This window comes from Sabethes cyaneus, chromosome 1 (assembly GCF_943734655.1).
Source record: "Sabethes cyaneus chromosome 1, idSabCyanKW18_F2, whole genome shotgun sequence".
Lineage (NCBI taxonomy): Eukaryota > Metazoa > Arthropoda > Insecta > Diptera > Culicidae > Sabethes > Sabethes cyaneus.
Genome location: NC_071353.1, coordinates 174762305 through 174786210, shown reverse-complemented (window position 1 = coordinate 174786210; position 23906 = coordinate 174762305). Strand labels below are relative to the sequence as shown.

The 23906-nt window shown below is 38.4% G+C and overlaps 1 protein-coding gene across 1 annotated transcript in view; it reads right to left on the bottom strand.

Annotated features, from left to right (window-relative positions):
• Positions 1 to 7345: 7345 nt before the first annotated feature.
• Positions 7346 to 23906, bottom strand: part of LOC128743541 (neuronal acetylcholine receptor subunit alpha-7-like) — a 129121-nt gene continuing 112560 nt past the window's right edge. The window contains exons 6-12 of the mRNA XM_053840142.1: positions 18704 to 18779; positions 18163 to 18357; positions 11905 to 11991; positions 9082 to 9191; positions 8886 to 9019; positions 8507 to 8828; positions 7346 to 8320 (exon numbers count right to left, since the gene is read on the bottom strand). Coding sequence (XP_053696117.1) covers positions 8168 to 8320; positions 8507 to 8828; positions 8886 to 9019; positions 9082 to 9191; positions 11905 to 11991; positions 18163 to 18357; positions 18704 to 18779 — 1077 coding nt within the window. The 3' untranslated portion in view covers positions 7346 to 8167. The remainder of the gene's footprint in view (positions 8321 to 8506; positions 8829 to 8885; positions 9020 to 9081; positions 9192 to 11904; positions 11992 to 18162; positions 18358 to 18703; positions 18780 to 23906) is intronic.

The following is a 23906-nucleotide window of genomic DNA, read 5'->3' as shown; positions in this document are numbered from 1 at the left end:
TTTTCTCTTCTCGAACAGATTTGGAAAATTTTTAGACAGGTTATACGCTCGGGATATCTCTGGTACGATTGTGGTTTTCACAACGACGAAGCGCAAGTGCGAACATATTTCGAACTTTTTGCGCCGGTTCGGTGTTCGGACAGTTGGCTTGTATGGCGACAAAAGCCTACACTCCTACAGGAACGTAAACGCCTCTATGTATGGTTTGGTCCATCCATTATAGGACCAGGTTTAGTTTCACCAAAGATCGAAGCTGATAATAAAAAAATGAAATAATGCGAAATTGCACACCGGTGATAAAACACTTACTAGAGGTGAGTATTATTATTACGGTTGGTTGATAAACGGCTGGGTAACGCGTACCATTTGTGCTCTCCGCACTGGGCATACAATAGACCCCCGGTGGTCCATAGCCTCTTACCCAGCAACTCCTATCCTTACCTACTCGTGATACCAGCCGGTATACGAGCAACCTCGGTGGAGTTCGGTATAGGTACTAAACCGTTTTTGCTTGCTATCCAGATGCTTTACACAAAGCTGAAACCAATAGCTGTGCACCTAAACTGCAACTGGTGCGAGCACGTTTCGAACACTCTCATCCGAGGTAGAATTTTTGCGGGCCCGAAAGATTAGGAACCCAAAACAATTTCATATTCCTCTAGAGGAAAATCGATGCGATTCGCTAAGTTCATTAGAACTTCTATGATATGGTGAAAAAAAACATTTTAATGCATTTTCTGTGTCTAATAGCATTGCAGACGCCATAATGCATAAGAGTGTTGACCATTTTGAACTTGAATGGGGTTCGTCGCTTGAGAGTTATCTTTTGGGCCCATTTTACAAACTATTGATCAACCGTAAATCAACCGCCAGTAACGGATTTACCTACTCTTAGATCATAAATGAAACCCTATTCTCACAGTCACCTCACTCGCCCTACTTTACTCACGGACCCTATTCTTACAGTCTTACAGTCACTCTCAAGTCACCTTACAGTCCCCATTTGAGTTGTACCGTCAACTAGGTGACTTTCAGAACCGCAAATTGTGCTCTCACCTAACAAATTTAATTTAAGTGACGGCGAGAAAAGGGCCCTTAGATTCATGCGGTTTACTTTGTCGAGATGTTTTTGAATTTATGACCCTTGTGCATGGTGTGTCATGAACGAACGAAAATTGTCAAATGGAGACGCATGGTTTCTACCTAATAGATAGTGTGTGTTTATAGACCCTCAGTAATTCTCGGACGGGTTGCAGCTGAAAATTCATTTCATAAATAAATCTAATGCCAAAATATCTCTATGGAGTAAAAGAATATGTCTTTCATGTGCGCTCAGAAAAATTACTGCAGTTCATTTAAAGGCGACCAGGCGCTTCCACTTGATAACTTTCGTCTCCATTGATCGACACATGCAATACGTTTCCATATGCTAACCTGGTGTTTACTAAAGGTTTATTTACAGTTGCTCCTGAGTAAGATGATTTCGAATAAGAACATTTCCTATAAGGGCGGTCTCGAGGAATTTTATGAAGGTGGTCGAACCGCCTTATTGAAGTCTACGTAGCACAGTGATGTCCAAACATGTGACCCTTCGAGATGATACATGTGGTTTGATGGCTCAGGAGTTAGATGAGTTGCCTCATGCATGTTGAAGGTCTGAATGCTTTTCGGCAGAAATTTGCATTTTTTTCAAAATTGAACTGAGAAGTCAAACAAAAAATATTTGAAAATAAAAAAAAATTTTGAACAAAGGATATGGGTGTTCACTACACGTAAAGTGTAGAAGGCTTTCTTTCAGGTTCAATACGACAATATGCGACGCGTCGTCAATCCGTTTCAATTAATTCACTCTTTTTTAATTTTTTTAACAAATTGTTTACAACCATTCTTGAACATTTTAAAATGTAATGATTGAATTTTATTATCGTAATTTTATTTTTTTTTTGTTTTTGCAGAACGTTTTTAGTTAGTTGTTTATTTTCTGTTTATTAGGTTTCTTTTTCCACCTTTACTGCACTATCCGTTCGTACTTTCTTTTCCATCGGATCTTCTCCTGAAGTGTATATGGTTGCGCTATTACCTTCTCAATTTTTTCGTTGGACTGTACGTTTTCTACCTGCAGATAATTGTTATTTGGCTGCTGGTGACAGGTGCGTGTGTGTATGTTGGTGTTTGTATAAGCTTTTCGATCAGTTTCTAGACGAATAACGGGCAAGTGACGGACAAGCGTGCGTACGCGAGCGTTTGTGTGGGTATGCGTGTTGGGGGTTCGGTTTGTTTTGCGTTTGCGGTTAGACTAAATTTAGTTCCTCTATGATTTGCAATTCATTCATCAAACTCTAGAAAGTTGATAGAACCTGGTGTTGGGTTGTGTTTTTTTATTATTATTTAATGATGTTTCTTTAAATATTTCATTTACCTTCCTTAACATGTATTTGCTTTAATAGTCGAATTTAAATTGATTACTTAGTTCGTTCTACAATTTACTTTAAGGTTAACTGACTTTTTTGTATCCTTTTAAAAAGAGAGTGATTGACTGTGTGAGCGAGTGACTAAACGGGGTGTGTTAAACATTTTCGTTTTCCATTCTAGCAGGATCAATGGAGTGTAATGGAAAATGTGTTAGTAATGTGTTTAAAAGATCTTCCGAAGGTGCCTAGTGGTAACCGATAACTCTTGCATCTGCATTTTGCTTTCCATAGATCGTCGCCAAATACGTTGCGTTGCGCTAACGATTTTTTCCATTTCCTACTAGTTGCCAGCAGCCGAACGAATACCGTTCCTCTGTTTTTCGAAAGCCTGTTCTTCTCTTTAAAAGTGATCATTAGTAGATTTTTCCTTAATTTGTTTTCTTTTATTTTTGTATAAAACGAGTTTTATAATTAGTAAATACCTATAACATTTTTTCACCTAAGTGGAGTAAACAAGTTCCATTTGTGTATTTTGTATTATATTTTCTATTTAACGATTTAATTCGTCTAAACTGCATTATTCTGCATATTGTATTAACAGGAAAAGGTAAGAAGCCTGCCTTTCAATTGATATTGTCTAAAGTGGTAGCACGTGTGTCTGGCGGTGTGTACGTGTATTGTGGCATAGAACGTTTGAGAGTAAACGTGTATTTTTACGTGCGTGTAATAGCTCGGAGGACAAACGTAATCCTGAAAGCAATTCCTTTTGTGGCATTGTGCAATCACTTCAGCCTTACAGAATGGATATTTAAATTATAGTTGTTGAAGGAGGGTGTGCTTGTCGAAGAAATTTCAATATTTTTATCATTAAAAAGCGTTTGGGAGTGTGTCCGCGTGTGCTAGTAATTTTGATGTTGAACTGTTATATAAAAGTTTAGTATCAACGATGTAGTAAGTAGTTAAGAGAGTGTTTGATCTGTAATAGTATGCGCCTTTCTTTTTCTATTATTTGTGTTGATATCAGTTGCTTTCACATTGTGGCCTCTCGTTCTAGCTTAGAGAGCTTACGTGTTCTCCTGTGTTGTGGGTGTGTTTGTGTTTTTGATTTTTTGTTTTGCAATTGCAGTTTAGTTTGCCCTTAAGGGATATAAACATATGCGTAAATATTTACTAACAATATCACCGATTTCGACTCGCTCGTAGAATCACAAACCAACTGTTGACACATCGTGTGAGTGTTTCTGCCTGCTCTTTTTGTAGGTTTGGCACTGCGATTTTTGTGAAACACGATTACTATTGCCTAACTTTTGACGTGTACATTATTTCACTTGTTTTGTTTAGTTGTTTAGATATTCATGCTTTACTCTTTTCTCGTTTTTTGTTATTAATTACAATTAAGTTTGTGATAATTATTCGATTCAACTATACAGTACTTATGATAAAAATGTTTCGTAAAATTGTATTTGAAAGTATAACGTTTTGCAATAATTGACTATTTAATCTTTCGTGTTAGTATAGCAAAACTAGATTAAAGCAAAAAAATTAATTGAGCGAAAAAAAAAAATTAAATTCAAATACAAACAAGCTAGCAGCTTTAGGGTTGTAGAGCATTTTGACTAAAAAAAATCGTCATGCTCTCGAAGAACTTTCTCGTGGACGCTAGTGTGTTTGTATGTGAACAAAAAGAGAGTCATATCTTTTTTGAAACAATGCTTATTTTGTTTATGTATAGGAAGACGATTTTCGTGTGTAATTGTTATCAATTTTGCTTCATTTTTTCTGCTCGCTACAAATGTAATAACGTTTTTCCTCATTTTTTCCTGGCGTTTAAAGTAGTAATTGTTAATCTGGTTTTACTATCGTTTATCTAAGCTAACCTAACAACAGCATTTGATGAGCTGTAGTGCTTACAAATTAGCTGCGAGAACGCAAAATGGTAGAATTTAAGCTGAGGGTAGTTCTTGCATCTCGACCTGAGAATGGAACTGCAAAATATCTGTAGAATGCATATGTAGCGGTAAAAAAATCAACCATCGGATGCTTGCTGGTTGTTTTATTTGGCAATGGGAAAACAAAACCTTAAACAAACCATTTTCCGTTGTATTTAATGTGTTCCTTCTTTTCATCCTTTGCCGGGCAATTTAGCCTTTTCTGTTAATTTAGATGCTTATTTTCCTATATTATTCTTAGAGCATTAAGTAAAAAGCATTGAGTTTGATTTAGTGTCTTGTCGCTCGAAGGGTCACTAATTGCGCTCGAATACATTTGACTGCCTAATCCGGTTATCACCCTGTCTGATGTTATGCATACTTGCAACTGCAATTGTGGCAAAGTGCCTTATAAATACATACTACTAAACTATTTATCGCTTATGATAGGAAATGTCCATCGGCAATCGATTCCTACGGTGCACCGGGAGTAATGCGCCGGAAACTGTTTTGATTCGGTATATTGGTGTATAAAAATAACGATTTGATCTGTTTCTGTGTTTTACTTTTTTTTATCATGTTTGCCTCTCGGAATTATATTTACAACTGTTTTATTGATTACGGTCATTTGTTGCAATGAAATCCCGACATTTAGCATGGCCTGCTCGGAGCGATCGAACAGATCATTGCGTTAAGTTACAGTCGAGGTGACTTGATTTCTACACTTACTGCAAACACACAGTCAAGTGTGGATAGTTGACATTTGGGTTACGATTTCGGTTCTGTTGACGTTGACTATAGTGACTCAGCTTTTAAATTACGCCGCTCGAGATCGATTTTGTCATTGCTCTCTTGGCAGTTTGAGTGTTTCTAATTCTCGCCATCATGCTGTGCTCGATCGAATAGTACGTATCCATTTTTAAAGTGCGTTTTGTGACAAAAAAATTGGCTATATTGTTTTTCAAACTAAAAGCAAAATAAAAAAGTTCGTCAACTCAAGCAACAATTAGGCTTTTATTACAAACTTATTATTACGGGGCCGGTGACCAAAATTGGTCAAAAACCGCAACAAAAGTTCTATAGCATTCAAATTGTCACTTGGCAAGTATAAGTATATCAACTCAATTTGGAGCAATAGATGGTGCATTTTAATGAAGATGCTAGCAGAACATATGACGTCTTCGAGTGGTAAATTAAGTAGTGTTTCTAGGACTGCGGAGATTGCGTAGTGTTGTTCAGGCTTAGAACTGGACACTAGTTTTGAAGTTATTACTCAAACAGAATGCCACGTCAGCGTCAATTTAACAATTAATTTATGGAAAATCTGTCAAAATAATGCTTGCGAACACGTGTTCACGCAGCTTTCTGTTTGACCTTTATTCCCTGTGAGATATTTTATATTATCTTCTGTTTTAAACTTACATTTTCTATTTATCGATTTTTTCGATAAAAATGAAAAATATTAGCAAGCGTCCGCGGCAAACACAAGATTTTTCACTTTCACCGAAAATAATAATCATATAGAAAATATCAGAACTAGACACAGATAAGAATTGTGGAAATCCGACAAAAAAAAATGGAAGACGTGGCAAAAGCTATACAGAGAGAAGTTCTTTCAAACGTATTATTTCAAGCAACGTTCAGGATTATCTAACCGTTAAACCTATCCTATAGAGTTTTATTTTAAGAAAAATAATACTTGCTCTTAAAACTTCATGCCACATTTCATTGTCGTCGTCAACATAAAACCCAACCTAATTCGTTTAACCCCGGCTTTCAGTAGCGTAAGGTATACAGCTGCCTGATCAGTGTAGATTTGTTTCTTTTAAATAAATATTTTTATATTGTATATATCATGTAGTTTTAGCTTCGCGTCTAGGGGTTAACAGTTACTAAAATACTTCTTTATCACAGTATTTTTTAACCTCAAACACGATGATGATTCAGTAGCTGTTGTTTTAGTAATAACAGTTTTTTCCTATCTTTAATATATGTGACAAACTGTATGCTCAGAAGGTCGAAGGGGTAATCTAGAAAATGGAGTACTTAGCATATTTTTGGATTCAATTGAATGCGGCATTTCGCAGCAGTTTGCATGGCAGTTTGATTTCTTTTGCTTGTTAGTGAAGTTAATATTTCGAAATTATGGATACGCTTTGCGTTATTTATTTCGGTTTTATCAAACCTACGTGACCACGGTTCAAGATCATTTAGAAAGCATAATTTGATGATTTTAGTAAACGCGAATATCTATCTTCTGTGTCGGATTGGATAAAAACTAAACCGTAGAAAAGCTTGTGTTTGCTTTGGTTTGCGCTTTTGGTTGTTTTTTTGTGGCCTGATCGGGTTTGGCTGCATTGGAATCCCAGCTAAGCCGGTTCAAGCAAAGAATGGGTTTGATTTTGATTACCGAGCTCGCCTCTTTGATTTCATTGTCAGTAAAATATGTAGTCACTTTATTGACTGAATATTCATACTAGTTTTGCTCTTTGCAACTGCCTATATATGTATAGATATATGGTAATATTAGCATAACATAACTACTTACTCCATTACAGCATTAATATTCAACAACCTACATATTAGCTAAAGAGTTTCCGTTAATCACCGCATGTCAACGATCGGACGATCAACTCGTGCCCTTTTACTCATTTTATGTATAAAAAGATCACTTAAGGTATAAAAGTTCTCTAATTAGTTTATAATTTATTCATTGTTTTCACAGTATTAACTAATGTATTCAATAAGTTTGATGCGACTCTTGTTTATTCTTTATCCTCACTGTGTGGGATCGGAGAACGTTGGTTTTTATTTAGGATAATAGTTAGTTGCACGCAGTGTGGGCGGCTACTGCGAAGAAAAAACTAACAAATTGGCCTACAAGGATGCGCATGGGAGCAATAATAATAACGAAGCAATGGACTGAACTGTGGAAGGTATGAATGTATGTGAGAGACTGTAAAGTGGTAAATGCGCAATGTTAAAATTATTTACACTACACCGGGAATAGTTGTAACTCCAGACGCCGAACTGTGCCTAGTGTGGTCTAATAAAATCTATCAGTTATGTACATGTTTGCAATGTTAGTTCTGATGTAAATATAGAAACCGGATTGAATTCAAGTAATTCGCTACATTTCATCGCCCTAACGCGAATAATAGTAGTTCGAAGTCAACTTATCTAAAAAGGTTCAATGTGCAATGCCAGGATAGATCTTCACTGGCAGACATTTCTTCTAAATCACTTATAAAAGGGAAAAATTTAAAAAGTAGACGAAAAACTACCCTTGCTACTACATTACCGAGGAAACTATTCGTTTCATTAAAAAACCGATCTCATTGGATGTCTACCATGATTTACCTATCACCGCTAAGCGGAGTGATTACTGCTTTTACTGTCGAGTCGTTATCGTTTGCACGAGTTATGTTTCTCTTACGCATCGTTTATCAATTTAAAACTTTTCACGAAAATATGAACGTACTTTCTTAACTTATAATCAGTCACCGCAAACAGTTGAATGAGCGTCCCATTGCCCAGCAGCACCAGAGCCGCCAGCAAGAGGGTGAGTGATGCCAGGGCTGCAACCAGGACCACCACGGCCAGCGTTCCTCCGATAAGTATCCACGAGGTTGGATCATCCGCTGTGGATGCATTGCTTGGATGAAGAATTCCAATGATCTCAAGATCAACATTGCCGTCGGCATGTCCTTGATTTGTTGACGGCGTTGTCGTCGGGTAGGATGAGTGGGTTGCAGTTGTTGATGTTGTTGTTGTTGTTGTTGTCGTAGCTGGTGCTGCTGTGGCTGCGGTTGTTGGTGATGATGGTTGTTATGAAACGATAAAATGAGGCGCTGAAAATAATACAGCCAGCGTCGCGATGATCGTGAACAGGGTAAAGATGATAAGGCACAAACGGTCGACCACCATGGCGGCAAACTTCCAGTCCCGGGTCACTTCACCATTTTCGTCCTCCTTCCGAAGCTGCAAGAATTTCATAGGCCATTGGAAACCATTCAGATTAGTATTTAATGAGTTGCATTACTTTACATGCAGTTCGTAAAGTGAAAAATTTAAAATAGGCGAATAACACTTTCACATCACGTAAATTAGACAAAACATAACAAAATATAGTAAAAATAGATCGATTAAATCACAATATAACCAGACCTGATCGGTGATGTACCGAAGTTCCTTCAGTATTAATGCCAGTTCGTATTCGGCCGACGAGCTTAGGCAGGTGTGCGAGGATACGGTTTCGTGCAAGCGGCCACCGGTGGCAGCACTAATTGTGCCAAGTCCGCCACTGCGACCGATGGTATCCGTTCCGCCTACGCCTCCACCTCCGGTTAGCACGCCAACGCTACCGTCGTCTCCCTGCCGGTACATTGTCCGGTAATAGGTAGGATTGTGGGGCAGTGTGCTGCACCGATGGTTGCAACGGAAATCATCATCGATATCCAGTACGTTAGCTAATAATGATTTGGAAGACCTACGAAAAAAAAACGTTTTGTTCATTTGGATTGTTTTTAATCATCTGGCGACCAACCTTTCGCGCATTTCCACTTCCTGCAATTGTTTATTTTTTTCGTCTACTGACTGGCGACATGGGTGTGGAAACGGCTCTCCGGGCCGACTCATTCGAAGGATGCATGGCAGCCAAGAAAGAAATACTACCCTGATCTAAACGTAAAATTAGATATGGGAATGTTTTGGCAAAAATATGTATTAAAATTTAATTTTACCCAATCTGACATCTCGTGTGTGTCAGCATTTCGATGATGATAGTTCAGAATCAGAATCGTGGACACAACCGATGAGGCTACCATGAACATGATGCAATTGAAGTACGTTCCTGCAGAGCAAAAAGATCAGATAAAGGATTATCAAATAATATTTTCTCTTTTTGTAAGCATCACAATCAGATGCAGCGGATTTTTTTCGATATAAAGTCTGCTTCATGAAATTTGTTTTCACTGCCTACCGGAACACTGTGATACATATTATGTTGTATATTTATGGTTATAGCAACTCTTCGCAAATAGTTATAAGCATAGCAATCAACATAGTACACTCAAGTCTTTTTTACATGGAGGATACGTGGCACGTAAAATTTATTTTACTTATTAACTATTTTTAATAGGGCTTTCAACCAGTGGTTGGTTCGCCCCAATGGCACATAAAAGAAACCCGGTTAGAAAATCCCCGTAATTCGAAAAATATTGTAAGAAAGCCGCGTTAATTAAAAAACCGTGTAAAAATGATTTGAGTGTAATCGATTTACTTGATTTATAAGCAACACACAGGTTTTATGTCAAATACGGTCACTTTCACTTAGTGACAGCTATCGTAAGTATTTGTCCAGCACGGAACAGAACTGATTATTTTTTGGAATATGATTTACCTGCACACCAACATCTTTTAAATAACAGCTTTTGAAATTTAAAAGCAAAAATTGCTTGATTGGGTATTAAAAGGTGCTATTACACAACTTTACTACTTTACACTAAATGTCAGATGCTGCCACGCCAGTTAGCTCTCGCAGTTTAGCTTTGCGTTTCCGTAGTTTGTGAAATTACCTGTTGCTTCTTCGGCTAAGCAGTTAAGTATTTCGACATCCGTACATTAATTTTTTATCGTTTTTTGAGAGTAGTTTATGTGAACAGCAGATTAGTGTGTCATGATAATACCATCGTAAAAACATTTACGGTATTAGTTTCATGTAAACGTTTAATGTGGCTTGCTTTTCGAGAATCGTTGTAAATTTGCATTGATGGATGGTGTTAATTAATTTGCAGAGTAAAATTATAATTTCAGTTCGACATAAAGTTGAGCCTGGTGTTCAGTGCAAAGTTTTACACGATGTTGAAAAATCCACTATGTGCATGAAATGGTACTGCCACCTGGATGAGTTTGTTTTATTTGTGAAGCAGAATAAGAATTTTTTAAAGATTGCAGGAGACAGACTGCACCTTGCACAAATTTTCACAAAAACTCCATATGGGCTTATGAGTGCACAGGAGATCAATTTAAGAAGGCAAATTAATACTGTGTTTTATGTTTGGTAATAGAAAATTAATGTGTAAATGTAGTGTCACGATGTGAATTTGCGTAATCGTCACATCACGTCGTAAATGTCACATGGCATTTTGCCATAGCTAAACAATCATTCATTCATGTCGTTTCATTAACAAGGGAGTTACAATTCCAAGTTGCTCTAATTAACCAACAAATCAACATAACAAATATAACAACTGCGTGTAGAGATGAACGGATCCCTTCAAAGTCCTGGGCTAAGCGATTTCACGGCAGCAGGACCCTACCTTCCGTGCATGTTGACAATTAATTAGCCATATAAAGTAAACGAAAAGGAAAAAGCAGGGTGGCAAGGTGGCCAGTGCATAATGTAGTAATTGAACTGATCAGCGATAAATTATGTTTATTATGTTTGTACACTCTGTGGATAGCCTTTACAATGTTGCAGATGGCCGCTAGAGGAGCCAAGTGATGAGAAGATAGATTTTCTACTAAGTATAATAGGTTGATGTGCAGTACTGTATATAAGAAATAGACCAAGCTATGTACGTAATTCTTTTGTAAATTTTAAAACGTGCATTCCTCACTGCAAAAATGCTAACGTTCATGGATTTCGAACGTAGGAAGGGTTAACAAGTTAACAGAAGGAGAGGACAAGGCAGTGATCCTGATAATTAAAAAGCACCCACAGAAAACTGACACAGACGTTAATCAGTATGCAGATACATTTGAAGACACTAAGGACAACGATATACCTAATCCAAGATAGAGCTTCCAATCCAATGGTCAGACATGCTAAAGAAATTGTATTCTTCTCATTTTTCTCATTCATTTTTCATGAAAACGAGTCCGTTTTAAATTTGATCATCGCAATCGCTGAATTTAAGTTCTATCAAGCATTTATGAGTGGAGTTCGAATGACGAATTCATGTTCGAGCGTACAAGAATCCCGATAGTCTTATAGCATGAGTATAGCAAGAGCGGCCTAAACACCAACCGACCGCCTTATTGCTTCGCTTGACTTTATTTGTCAGTCTGCTGTGTGGTATCTTTGGCTCGAGCAGCACGTTCCTCACAATCATGTCTGCTGTGTGGCAACTCTTACGGCAGTGACGTCGGGTTTGATTCCAGATCAGATCGAGAATTTTTTTGGGACTGCCAATTTTCTCGACTAGCACACTGTGGGGCTCAATGTATTGCTATGCTTGTTCCATATCGTGTAAAATGTGCCAAATAAACGATATCGAAATTCTCCCAATTGTGAGTCTAGAATCCTTCAACCGGTGAGAAGGTAAAAAGGGGTGCGAAAATAAAAGTTTTTCATCATGGCGAAAGTTTATAAGACCGTCGGTACACTGTAAGCTTCATTATGTTTCTCGAAACATGATCAATGCAAATAAACTTGTGCCGGGCTTATCTTCAAAAAAAAAATTCAGCAGTTACTAACACAGTTATTCGAGTTAAACCACTCAACCGAGAACTTTTCTTGAATTATTTTTATCCTGGATTGAAATAGTTGTTTATTCACTTACCTAGCAGAGGCACGGCGTCCGAAGTGGCCGGCATGGTTTCCGCCACCATGTTAAGGAAGACAGTAAGTGACAGCAGAATGGTGACTCCTGAAAAATACAATAAAAAATAAAATAGTTGAAAAAACAACAACGGTCGGTCTAACAGGCAAAGAGCCTGAGAATGATAAATTATCTAGAAGGTGACCGGCAAAAAATGTCTGAGTTGTTGACTCAGCCGCTTTCCGAGCTTGCCAGGTGAGATCATCGGGTCAACGGGGTCACTAGGAAAAGCTCGAAGGGAGATAACCGTAATCTATTCGAAACAAAAAAGAAGTCCGAATGGCTGCGTAGCCCTGCTTTGGTTTTATTATCCTCAGAGTTTTTTCCTAGTTCTATTTCCGCTTGTAGATAGGCTGGCTGCTGGCCGGTCGGTCAGTCGGTCTGTTTGTCGGTGCGAGAGTAGTAATTAGGGAAATTAAACCAGAAATTAATTCTGGTTATGTTTCGTTAAACGTTACTTGTTTATTTTTGTTGCTACATTGTTGCCGTCGTCGTCCACTCCATAGTCCTCATCGTATTTGAGTTACGGTAAGGCCCATTACTGCTCAGTTTTACAAATGGAACAGAATGATACTGATGAAACTAATAAGATTGTGTTAGGATTTTAAGTATTTTCTTTAGCGTTTTCTTTAATCTAAAGAAAAAAATCTGTTTTTAATTATTCATTTTATGTCATCACAACGTAGCAGCGTAGCGTATTGTTGTACACGCCATAGTATAGATGAAAGGGAAATATATACCTAAAATAATTGAATAAATTGAGAGAATTTCCCATTTAAAGCTGCCAAGTAAAGTTAACAAATGTTGCGTTTTTTTCTTACAGATACGCATATTTCTTACTATGTTTAAACTTTTTCAATGTGGACAGTTGTACAGTGTCGCGTTTCTGTATGGTAATATTTGCTGTAGTGGAATTAAATGGAAATTGAATCGTTGATTCGGGAGTTCTACAAAAATGTTCAAAAAATTATTTTTAATTATTATGAAATTTGAGATGAGAACTGAATTTTCCCTAAAAATTGGCAAACAGTAACAACAATTTGCTGAATCGTATTGAAGCATGTTTAATGGTCTCGATGCCAAGCTTCTAATTCAGTTCTTTGCTGTGAAACAAAATTGAAACAAAGTCAAACTTAGTAAACATTTTATGTCACCACAAATTGGATCAAAGAATGTTTGACCAACGAACGCAACCGCTTTGTTGGCACTCAAAAATGTCGTTTGTTGTTGTTGTTGTTGTTGTTGCGGACCCATCACTATTCCTTGTCCCCTGTTGTTGCCTGTTTTATAATCCATCTCCAACCACTCTATTGGGTGCGATGCAAGTGTGCGGCTAACAAGCCACCCTTCTCCAAGTCACTCTTTCAGCCAGTTCGGGGATGTTTTTGGCTTCCGACCATGGACTTGTTGTTCGTTAGCCGCCGGAACTTTTGCATGTTTTCGTATGTCGGGCATGTCGGAATGTACACAAGGCTGCCGCATTTGTGCAGCGATGATTCCGGTGACCATTTTAAGCCTGTTATTCACTGTTTTACGAGTGCGTGTGGTATTTTTTAACGAAGATTTTATTCATGGTTAGTATATAACATGCAGGGACGGTATCGAATGGTTTTATTATTGATTTGACTATGGGATCTTTTCCTCTCGGTGGAATTGGCGTTTGATGATGAATGTAAATGTTATACAATAATTATACTAATCGTGTGCATCTAGACTTTGAGAGTCAGAAATGCAAAATCATATAGGAAGTACCATGTAATAGCTCCAAGAAGCACTCGAAGGATTCGCTGAAAAGCGTGTCTGTTCTGTTCACAGAACCAACATTATTTGCCAAAACGTGTTCGCGCATAAATTATGCGGTTAGAATTGACACCTTGGAGCGTTTAGAAGCATGAAATAAAGGATTCGGTGGTATATAGGTGAGAGTTCTGATTTTTACGCTGCAAACTGCGTACGTGATATGAATTAACGAATGCAGGTGATGCATGTTACGTGAACAGGAAAAGCCAACAATCGATTTTCAGCCAACCTGAATTCTTACTCTTTGTACACGTACAAAGCAGTCGGATTCATTTATGAAGATCCTTGTCGAAGCTCTTCTTTGAAACATCAAGCATGCTTGCTTCGTCCTTATAAGCATAAGAGTGCGATCATCTTGAGTAGAGCTCGTGACTGTGGAAAGAGGGGCATGTATGTGTAATGTAAACTGACATAAACAACATTCCGATGGCAAACAGCCCAAGCCTGAGGTATGAACAAGTGGAGAAACATTGTCATTTGTCTTTTGCGATACTACCGCTATGTGCTTGTGTTGGTCGATATACATACATAGTTAAAGTCATGTTATTTGAGCAAACAACCGAGCTTTCGCATGAGAACGTCTATAATTGAAGCAACGATGGAGATGGAAAGTAACTTGTGAATCATTTAGCAAATTTGATAAAATTGATAATTTGGATCTTACTCAGATGAGTGCGGTAATTGTCATTCGAAATTTCCACTCAAAGGGTTGTACATAGTTTCGACGATGGTGTGGTACGGCGTGCGTTCGTACGGTTCGTTAGCTTTCTGTTTTCAGTGCAAACTGTCTCAAAACTGATGAAATTTCGATAAAGTTTCATCATATAAAAGGAAGCATATGACATAGATGTGCCAACCATTTCATCGGAGTGCAGTGGAGATTAAATTGCATGGCAGCCTTTAACCCATCCTCATGTGCATGGTAGAGCAAAAGAGAGATTCAAACTCATCCAATTCAAGCTTGTTGTTTGTTTATTTATGGAACGTAAGCAATGCTCAACCGAAATTTGTTGGAACTGTTTCAACTGGCAAGCTCTGGCAGCGGAATGATGCCTGAAGTGAGTTGTTCACACGACAATTCCAAGTGGTTCAAAAAAGAAAATAAAATGTTTCAATTTCTTGTAAAATAATGACAAACAGTAGAGTTGCCATCTTCGGGTCTTGACACCATTATTAGCACGTGGACGTATGCGAAAACGAGTGAGAGTTTATTTCCCTAATAAAGCCGCAGGTCGGATGTGAAATGCGTATCTGTCATAATAATGAACAAATAGTGCATAGACTCAAAATGGAAAGTCTAATCTTTCCCTATTTTATGGCAATGATGTAATCCAATTGTATTTGGCATTGCTTGAAGAAGAGAGATTGCTTGAGAAGGCGATACAAAGACTATGATAGTGTAGTAAACCCAGCCGCCAGTAGATAGTGCTGATGACATTTTACACATGTATGAGGAAATCAAAGACTTGCATATCTACTTCGTTTGATAATCTAAGCTATAAGCCATTTTATTAATTTTTCTGATGGAGATCGCTCGAAATTCGAAATAATCTGCATTTCATCGTACCAACAAGAAGGTTATAGTTCTGTAGTTTGTATGGATGCGAGCATTCGTATATTATTGTCAGTTTTGTCCATCATGAGAAATTTACTTCCCCCATATGCTTTCAAATAGTAGCTGACGATTTCACACAATTCTTCAATAGTCAATACCGTATCCAGATTTATTATCATAACGAAAGGCATCCAAGTAAATTTTGAATATTCAAGAGTTCAATGACATAGGTATTTAAGGATATAGTTTCATGATTGGTCAGGATTTTTCAATTTTATCATTATTAAATTTTATGCAGCAATTAAACTATTCTGCAACCAACTATTCTGTGTAAATATTCCATAAGCAATTTATGTCAAGTTTTTTATACCTACCAGTCCATGGCATACAATTTAATACAATCAAATTGAAAATATCAATGCAATTTGTTGTTTCTTGTTTGACACTTTCTACCAGCATTCGACAAATGGGGAGAAAATCATTTCCCAACAATAAATTATTGCAGTGCACAAACTTTGCATTTCGATTGCTATTCTATCTCCGAGACAGAGGCAATCGAACAAAGGACCAAAGGCCAATGAAATAAATTTGCCCAGAATTATTTTCGGAAGAAATGCTTTCGTTTCCCTTGCACCTCAACCTGTTTCTTCCTGTTTCGTTTCGTTTCTTGTTTCCCCCATCCGGCACGTAGGGCCATTCGGCAGAAGGCAGATGTGTCCCAGATAAGTTCCCCGTCCGTTGTCCGTTTAATTTCGCGTCCGGTCCAAACCAGTCCTTCCGCTAGGACCACATTATCATCCGAAAGGCAAAGTTTGTCGTTCTTCTTTCCCTTTTGATCAATAAATTAGAAATTCCAAAAGAACAGCGTATGCTGCTGCTCGGTAAAATTTCCCACCAAAAAGTGAGTCTTTCTTTCTTTACTTTGGAATGAGTCCTGCTGCAGCAAAAGCCGACCAGCAATTGCATTCCACAGCTTCGTAGCTCTGCTAGATAGAAAAAGAAGAGCAGAATTTTCTTTTGCCCGTTGCAGCATAGGGATTTGCTGGGCTGACGAGGCAGGGCCTATGAGAGAGCTTGAATTTGGATTTTTTCGTCCTGGTGCTGGGGAAAGGGTGAAACAGATTCGGCAAAGACTCATTGGCGAGTTGCTGGCTAAGTGCCAGCGCAGACACGCCAGTCTTCCGCTTCGGCAGTCGAGCGCCTGGATGGATGCGGACTTCGCTGGATGTCCGACCGAAGAAATGAAACTGGTAATGGTTGCGATTTATTTTCTTCGATGCAAATGCAATTTTTCTTATGGAGGTGATTTTTTTCCCTATGTGTTCATGAACATGTGTTCTGAGCTGATATATCAGCTGCTGGGCGGTTGCTGCGCCCCTATTTTGCGGTGCTGTAATTTTACGAGGTTTGGCAAGGTGCTTCATTCTATGGGTTGAGATTTGCAGCGTACAGAATAGAACTTCGCCAGCCTGCAGATATTGGAGTTGACAATTGCTAACATGTCCATTTCATCGTTTCGGAAGCTTATCTGCAGTGGTACACTTCGGTGAATTCACTCATAGTAAATCGGTTGGAGATACTGTTTTTACTTTCCCCACTGAGAAAAGGCCATGACATTATTTCAAAAATGCTCTGTTTAAATTTGAGGATGGCGAAAACCAGCCACAGCCGACATAGTTTCGATTGTTGAGCAAACTTATGCGCATTCATATGCGGAAAACTAAGTATCATTCTAATCATTTTTTATTGAATTTGGAAGGTCTGGCGGTTTTATGTTAAAGGTTTACTTTTTTAGACGTTCATAAGTTATTTTCGTTTGCAAGTTAACCAGTTTGCTTACACACCTATTGTGTTAATGTTTTTTGCAAAAAATATATGAGTTTAATATAAAAACAACTTTTCTGAGCAATGCAGAGAAAATATCAGTTGGAAAAAGCTTTTCACAAAATTTTCCACGGCGCCCAATAACTAAAGAAAAAAGTTTCGAGTTTCTGCTGGGTGAATTTGGATGCAGTAATCTGCTAAAGTCGAATACTGCCAACTCGTTACGGTAGTGCCAATCTATTTCAATCACACAATGTTCCAGCTGTCAACCTTATTCCCAATTTCTTATCTTCGATATCCAATTAGTTTAATTAAAACGTAATAGAAGCAATTTGCTCTTTGTGTGAGTAGTTACTTTTTCCAGTCTGGCTCCTGATGTTGTTCACAAAGAAGAAATGGTGACTTTGGAAGTGAACCAACGTCGTTTCCACTCACAGTCAAACTGTTAATGCGGTGGAAGGCAAAGTGCTGACGATTAATCTGAGCTCAAATCTCGGTCGCCCCGGAGGGGTTGTGCCATATTGGTCGGATAAAAGGCATAACTACACGTAAAACTATCATTATTGCTAATGTCACTTGAAATCTCTATTCGTTTTTGGCAGACCGGGCGTAGTCAGGTTATAAAATGGTTTATTTTAGAATTTAGATGATCAGTAATATTGAAGCTTCAATTTCTTTATGAAGTCGGGATTCAGTTTACAAATTTCACCACCTGAAAAATTTGATTTTAATCAAATTCATCTTCGGAACGGAACATTTTTATATTATAATTGGATAACGCACGTCCCTGTGGCCTATCTTGACAAAAGGTAGAGATTAATTAGTCATTCAGATGATGGTCTACTATGATGAAGGCATTACCGTTAGGAAAAGCGGAATTTTTTGAATGACGTCTGGAAATAACACTACGAACAATTAATTGAAAATAGTACCGGGTATCAGTCGAATAGGTCGCTTAATGGAGATGGATGGTGACTTGTTCTACTCTCCGAAAACCAGAAAATAAACTATCAAGCAAACAATGTAGGTAAATCACTTACCGAGGGACAGTTTTTCGCCGGAATCCGGTGGCAGTGTGAATCCGAGCAGGGCCATCGAAGCGATCAGCACGCACGGTACGATCAGGTTGAAGAAGTAGTACAACGTCTTCCGCCGGATCAGAATGGCAAACGTGATGTCGATATAAGGCTCGGGGCAGCAGTTGTAGTAGATTTCATTTCGTTTCCCGGGGACTCCTGTGGATGTTGAACAGAAGAAAAGAAGCATGAACATCAGCTTACCCGATATTGTTTCGTTCTGTTCCATTTTCTCAAGCATTGAACTTAAATGAAAGTTTGTTTTTCCAAAGTTTGTTAATATGTTGGTTGCTCCTAACAGCTGGGATTACAATTGCTTTTCTAAGCAGCAGTTTGTGAGATTGCTATTTGGGACGCTTGTTAGTTTTTCTTCGCGGAGACTAAAGGCTTGTCAATATGGAAGAAAATTGTGTGCGAAAAATAATTTCACATTGGTCTGGGAAACAGATATGGGAAATGGAGTAAAAGCGGAATAATGGTAGTTTCTATACAGCTTACAACTTACCCAGTAGCTCCCACTCGCCGTTTGTTATAAAACTGCTGATATCGCCACCGGACTCGTCTTGCAGCTGCAAATCTAGCTGTAATCGAGCGGGTAGTAAAAAGAAGAACAAGATAGAGAAACTGGTTAAAATGTACAAATTTAAGAGTCAAGGGGCGTGTCTGGTACAGAATAGCATTTGAAATTAAAATTATTTGCCAAATGCAAATTTTACACATTCGCGGCGACCGGTCAGGTTATCCTTCTCTGGTCCGGTTGCTGACTGGAAATCTGCTGCTCCGGCACAGCCAGTGGGTACGTATGCATTACATCATATGGCCAAACGCCTCTGAGTTATGGAAGTGGTTTTGCTCTTCGCTCGACGTTATGTGTTCCACTTCACTCCAGTGATGGCTTTCGTGTTTCTCCTGTTTCGCATTTCTATCATAGTGTAAAGGTACAGTAATCACTTTGAAAACTGAATATCTAAACGCCAGGGCCGACTTTAAAATACTATTGGACTAAAATACTATTGGATTGGAAGGGAGGATAATTTTGATGATGTTAGTACAAATAAAACATCTAGTTTCCTATATTCATTTTTATATTTTCCTATATTTTTTTTTGATTCCTTGGGTATTTTTTGAGAAAATGCGAAAATAGTTTTTTTTTCTGAACCTTGTATTTCCGGTGCTACGAGCAAAAGAAAATAAAAGTGTTTTACGAAAACTTCTTTTTTTTAAATGATTCAAATGATTCAAATCAATGAAGACTACCAGGGTCTCGGACACTCCACGTAGAATGCTCCTAAAACATAATTTTTAGATTTAAAGTTTGCAATAACTTTTTAACGGCAACCCCAGAGTTTATATGACATAATTTGTTTAAAATGATGTATAGAATTTGATTTTGTTACAAAAAAACGCAAAATTTGGATATGTTTTGCAAAATTTGTCGAACTTCTAATGATAGTTTTGAGACAATTCACGTTTTATGAGTTATTTTGATCAAATAAAAATAGTTTTCAAGATATGTTTTGTTAAATAAACATTGTAGTACCTGAGGTTTGAAAATATAACTTACTGAACTATCAAACTTCAGATACTTTGCTACAATTCAATATTTCAATATAGAGACATATTTTTTCTTGTTAACGCCGTTATTGATTGTTTGATCATGACTGTAAGTGGTAGCATCTGAAAAGGTACTAGGAGCGGGAGTAAACAAAACTATGCTGGTTTAGAGCAGCTCCGGAGCAGGAAGCATCTGATATAATAGCGTTTGTAGACCAGTTTCCGTTACCCATTCATAGAAAAAGGGCAAGAATGATGTATTTTGGCGGGCAGAAGTCGACTTTCTAAGATAACTTAACCGAACAATGAACCAACGTTCCTACGAATTAGAAAGAAACTAACTGAGCTCCATGCAAATTTTTTATTAAAGGGGATAGAAAAAGCAAGCTATTTTATTAAAAAATAACAACCTTTCCATTTTGCTCTGACACACGCAAACATACGAACAAAATGGTACTCTTGCTGAGGATGCAACCTATCAGGATCAATACAATTATCCTTATCTGTGTTCGAGTAGTGACGAGTACTGAACCTCGATAAATCTACCGCAGGCGTAGCTCGTCTTCCCTTTCAAGAGAAACTATCCTTTGACAATAATTCAGAACGACTTTTCCTGTGCAGTGCAGAAATTTGCGGCGATAAACGAGGAGCATCGACTGCGGCAACGATGCGGTAAAGCAGACCTAAGATTGTCACAGACACACCAAACCATAATCCAGCTATTCAATAATATTCATTCAAACATCGACTCAACCCCCATCACCATCAGAAGGACAGACACAGCTCCGGGCAACGTACTGTCGGTGCAAATGAACATTGATATTTTATTGAAAACATGATTCGTTTATATAAGATCCAATAGAAGAAGTGAAGTAGGTAGATCAGATGTAAAAGTTACCGTCTGTAAATGATTTGATAGTAGCGGAATTCAGTCAATTAGATTTTTCATTTGTTTTAAATGACGCAAAAGAATAAACGGAAATTAAATTGTTTGTTTATGTCTGCTTCTATCCCTTCTATCGTCTATAACTCCAGTTAAAATAAGCTCTTCCTTGTGTAACATTTGCAAACGAACGAAAAATACCATTATCAAAGGCAGTACTACCTTCGTCTGTAATGTGAACGCCAAAGGCTGAACGTCGAGACATGACAACTGAAAGCAATTCATTCAATGTTCCCTGTTCTACTTGCACCAGTAGAAACTTCTGTTTCTAATCTTAAAATTACAACTGGTTTTAGCGCTGCAGAAATGCAATTATTCTACCCATATGCACCATATCTTCTTTTTTGTCTGTGAGAGAGTTTTGTACAGACAAAACGCGAGCAAATGTTTTATATGCTCCGATAATAAATGTGCGTATATTGTTATATGAAATGTCGTTCGTTGGCAAACAGTTCCGAATACGGACCTAAACGATTAGCTTATCCTGTGTCTTCCCAACACAAATGCTTAAATTTTGACATAGTGCTCTGACCATTTCGCACTGTACGCTGTCGGTTCCAGCGGCGACAGAGTCCGAAATACCGTCTGTAAACATGAAAAACATATTTCGCAAGCTGCTACATATCAGCGGTCTCAGTGAGTTGTTCTGCTAAACAGCAGAGACCATGGCATAATCGCCCTTTTGCCGAATGATAGGGGTAGTGTGCGTGTTTAATTCATAAGCATTCGCATGTATGTACATATTCTATGTATCACGGTACTTCTGTTCTTGATTATTGTTTTCAGAATTCAAATCTAAAACTTGGTTGCACGACGTATTATGGAATAACTAGCTAAATTGCAGATTAATCGTGTGGCTCGCGGATATGCAAAAAGTTGGTTTAAGGAAATTTAATGCTGGCTCTGAATGTTAGCATGACTTATAGAAGGAAGCCGAAATCAAACTAAAACGAAGCTCTTGAGGCGTCACGAAGAGACTCCTGGAACGGAAATTTCCGAAAGGGATTTTAATGTCATTTACAAAGAATTTGACGCCAGAAGACTTCATATTTTGCAAAGTTATGCTATCGTCATGCTGTCATCCCCCTTAATAGAGAAAACTCTATAGTCACAAGATAACCGAGTTTGCTTTGACAAGTGAGTGGGCTCGAATCATAGTAGAATCAGGCCACAGGATGTTCAGAGATTTTAGCATGAATTTATTCCACACTTTAGCTGTAATGAGTCCGTGCAGTCGAGCAATTGAGCAATCCAGAAGTCGAGCAGTGAGGTGACTGAGAATAGAACCCATGATCAAATTTGTACAAAACACGTAGGGAGCTAGCTGCGATTCTTGCTCGACTCGACTGCTCGACGTGAGTCACTCGATTGGACAGCTTGACTTGACTGTCCGACTGGATTGCTCGACTTAACTACTCGACCGGATTGCTACATCCGACTGCTCGACTCGACTGCTTGACGTAACTACTCGACGCGACTGCTTAAGTCATAATCAGAAACTCAATTGCAATATGAACTATTTGGTAACTGTTTCAAGAATCAGGATTTAATAACATTCTACAGGTATGAGTAATTTCCAGCATAGTGTTACTATGTATGTCACAGTTCTTAGACCTAATTCAAATCCTAAAATATAATAAATCGCCTTTTTGTAACACAACTTTGATTTTATTTCTGACTTCCAAAGCAATTGCTTATTGTGCCTATTGTGTCATCAACAGAAAGCGTAAAATGCTAGCTTATTTTTTTATTTTCAACTCATATTTATTTCAGCGAACAGAGATCTCGACTTAGAGCACCAAACTTTCTAGTGGCAAACGATTTTCAACCAGATTTCCAACAGCCTCAACGTGCTGTACATGCGTCACGAGCATATACCTATGCTGATAGGTTTCCAAATTTGCCCATATGTTATGTTCGTCATTTCGCTCACTTCCTTTCTATACAGACGAAAGCATCCTGAAATCATCACAAATTTTAATGAAGACGCGCACAAACAGGCGCGACTTTTAGGCCGCGGCCTCGCAACGGTATGCAAAACGATAATTTCGACGGATATGCCTACAGCTGTTCCGGACCCGGTGCGCGATGCCGTATGCCAACGATTTTGCGGCCGTAGCGATATGTAAATTTAGCTCGTTTCCCATCGCACTCTTTCTCTGCTCCCTGCATTTGTTCTCAGCATAGGTAATAGGCTGTTGGAAAAACGGAAAACGGTTCAGTGACTCCCAGCCTTCACCACTTTTGCCGCGCTTCGTTTGTTCAGGACTTTGATTGTTCACTGTGTTCCAGTTTTCCCGTCCAGGGGCCTGTCACGACTGGCGCTTCCAACCGACGGATCGCACTAGGCACCTAAGGCAGTTAAAGCCGGCGTCGGTTGGATGCATTGAATGTAGCCATCATTATTATGCTTCCTAACTGGGAGAGAAGGAGGAGGAGAGAGCCAGGAAAGCTCAACAGCTGCCATCGCCGATATGCACGGATTTGGCATCGACCACGATTTGCATGTCCGGCAATGCGGTTTGTAACGAGAGACGCCGCAGCGTGACAATCCTCCGGGAACTGGCGTGATTTTACATTCTAGCGGTTGGCGATAAAAATCTTTTAATAAAGCACTGGTGCCGTATAATGAGTACATATTTTCGGTATCCTGCGATTTAACACGGCCACGGTTCGCTACGGAATCAACGAGTTTCGATAGGCTGTCCGGGAGTTCCATTCTGTTGGAATACGGAAAGTTTTTTATGCAGTCTGATTGGCACGAAGCGGCGCTCGGTGCAGTGTTTGTTTTGTACTCGAGTTAATTGAGGCGAATTGCATTGAATTTCTAATTAGCAGAGGCAGTTGGTCATTTTGTTTGTTCACTCGTTCGAGCCAGACTAAAGTGATGGTCAATTAAACCAAATCGAAGCACTGTTATTACACAATGGGTGGTGCATGGCGTTTTGTTGATAATAATTGAAAGTGGAGTTAAGTGATTATATTAAGTTGCATATTTTAAGGCTTGGATGAAAAAAAATGAGACCTTAACGGATTAATGTACCGTAAATTGTCGCCTATCATTCGCACGAAAGAAACACCAAAATTGGATCTTTTTTGGATGGTAGCCACGTTACTAGACTTGCTTAATCCTATCAAGTTCGCAAAATGTACTTGTTTATGTCCAGCAAGTGCCGTTTTCGCAGTCCTTGCGAATAAATAAATTTGTGCA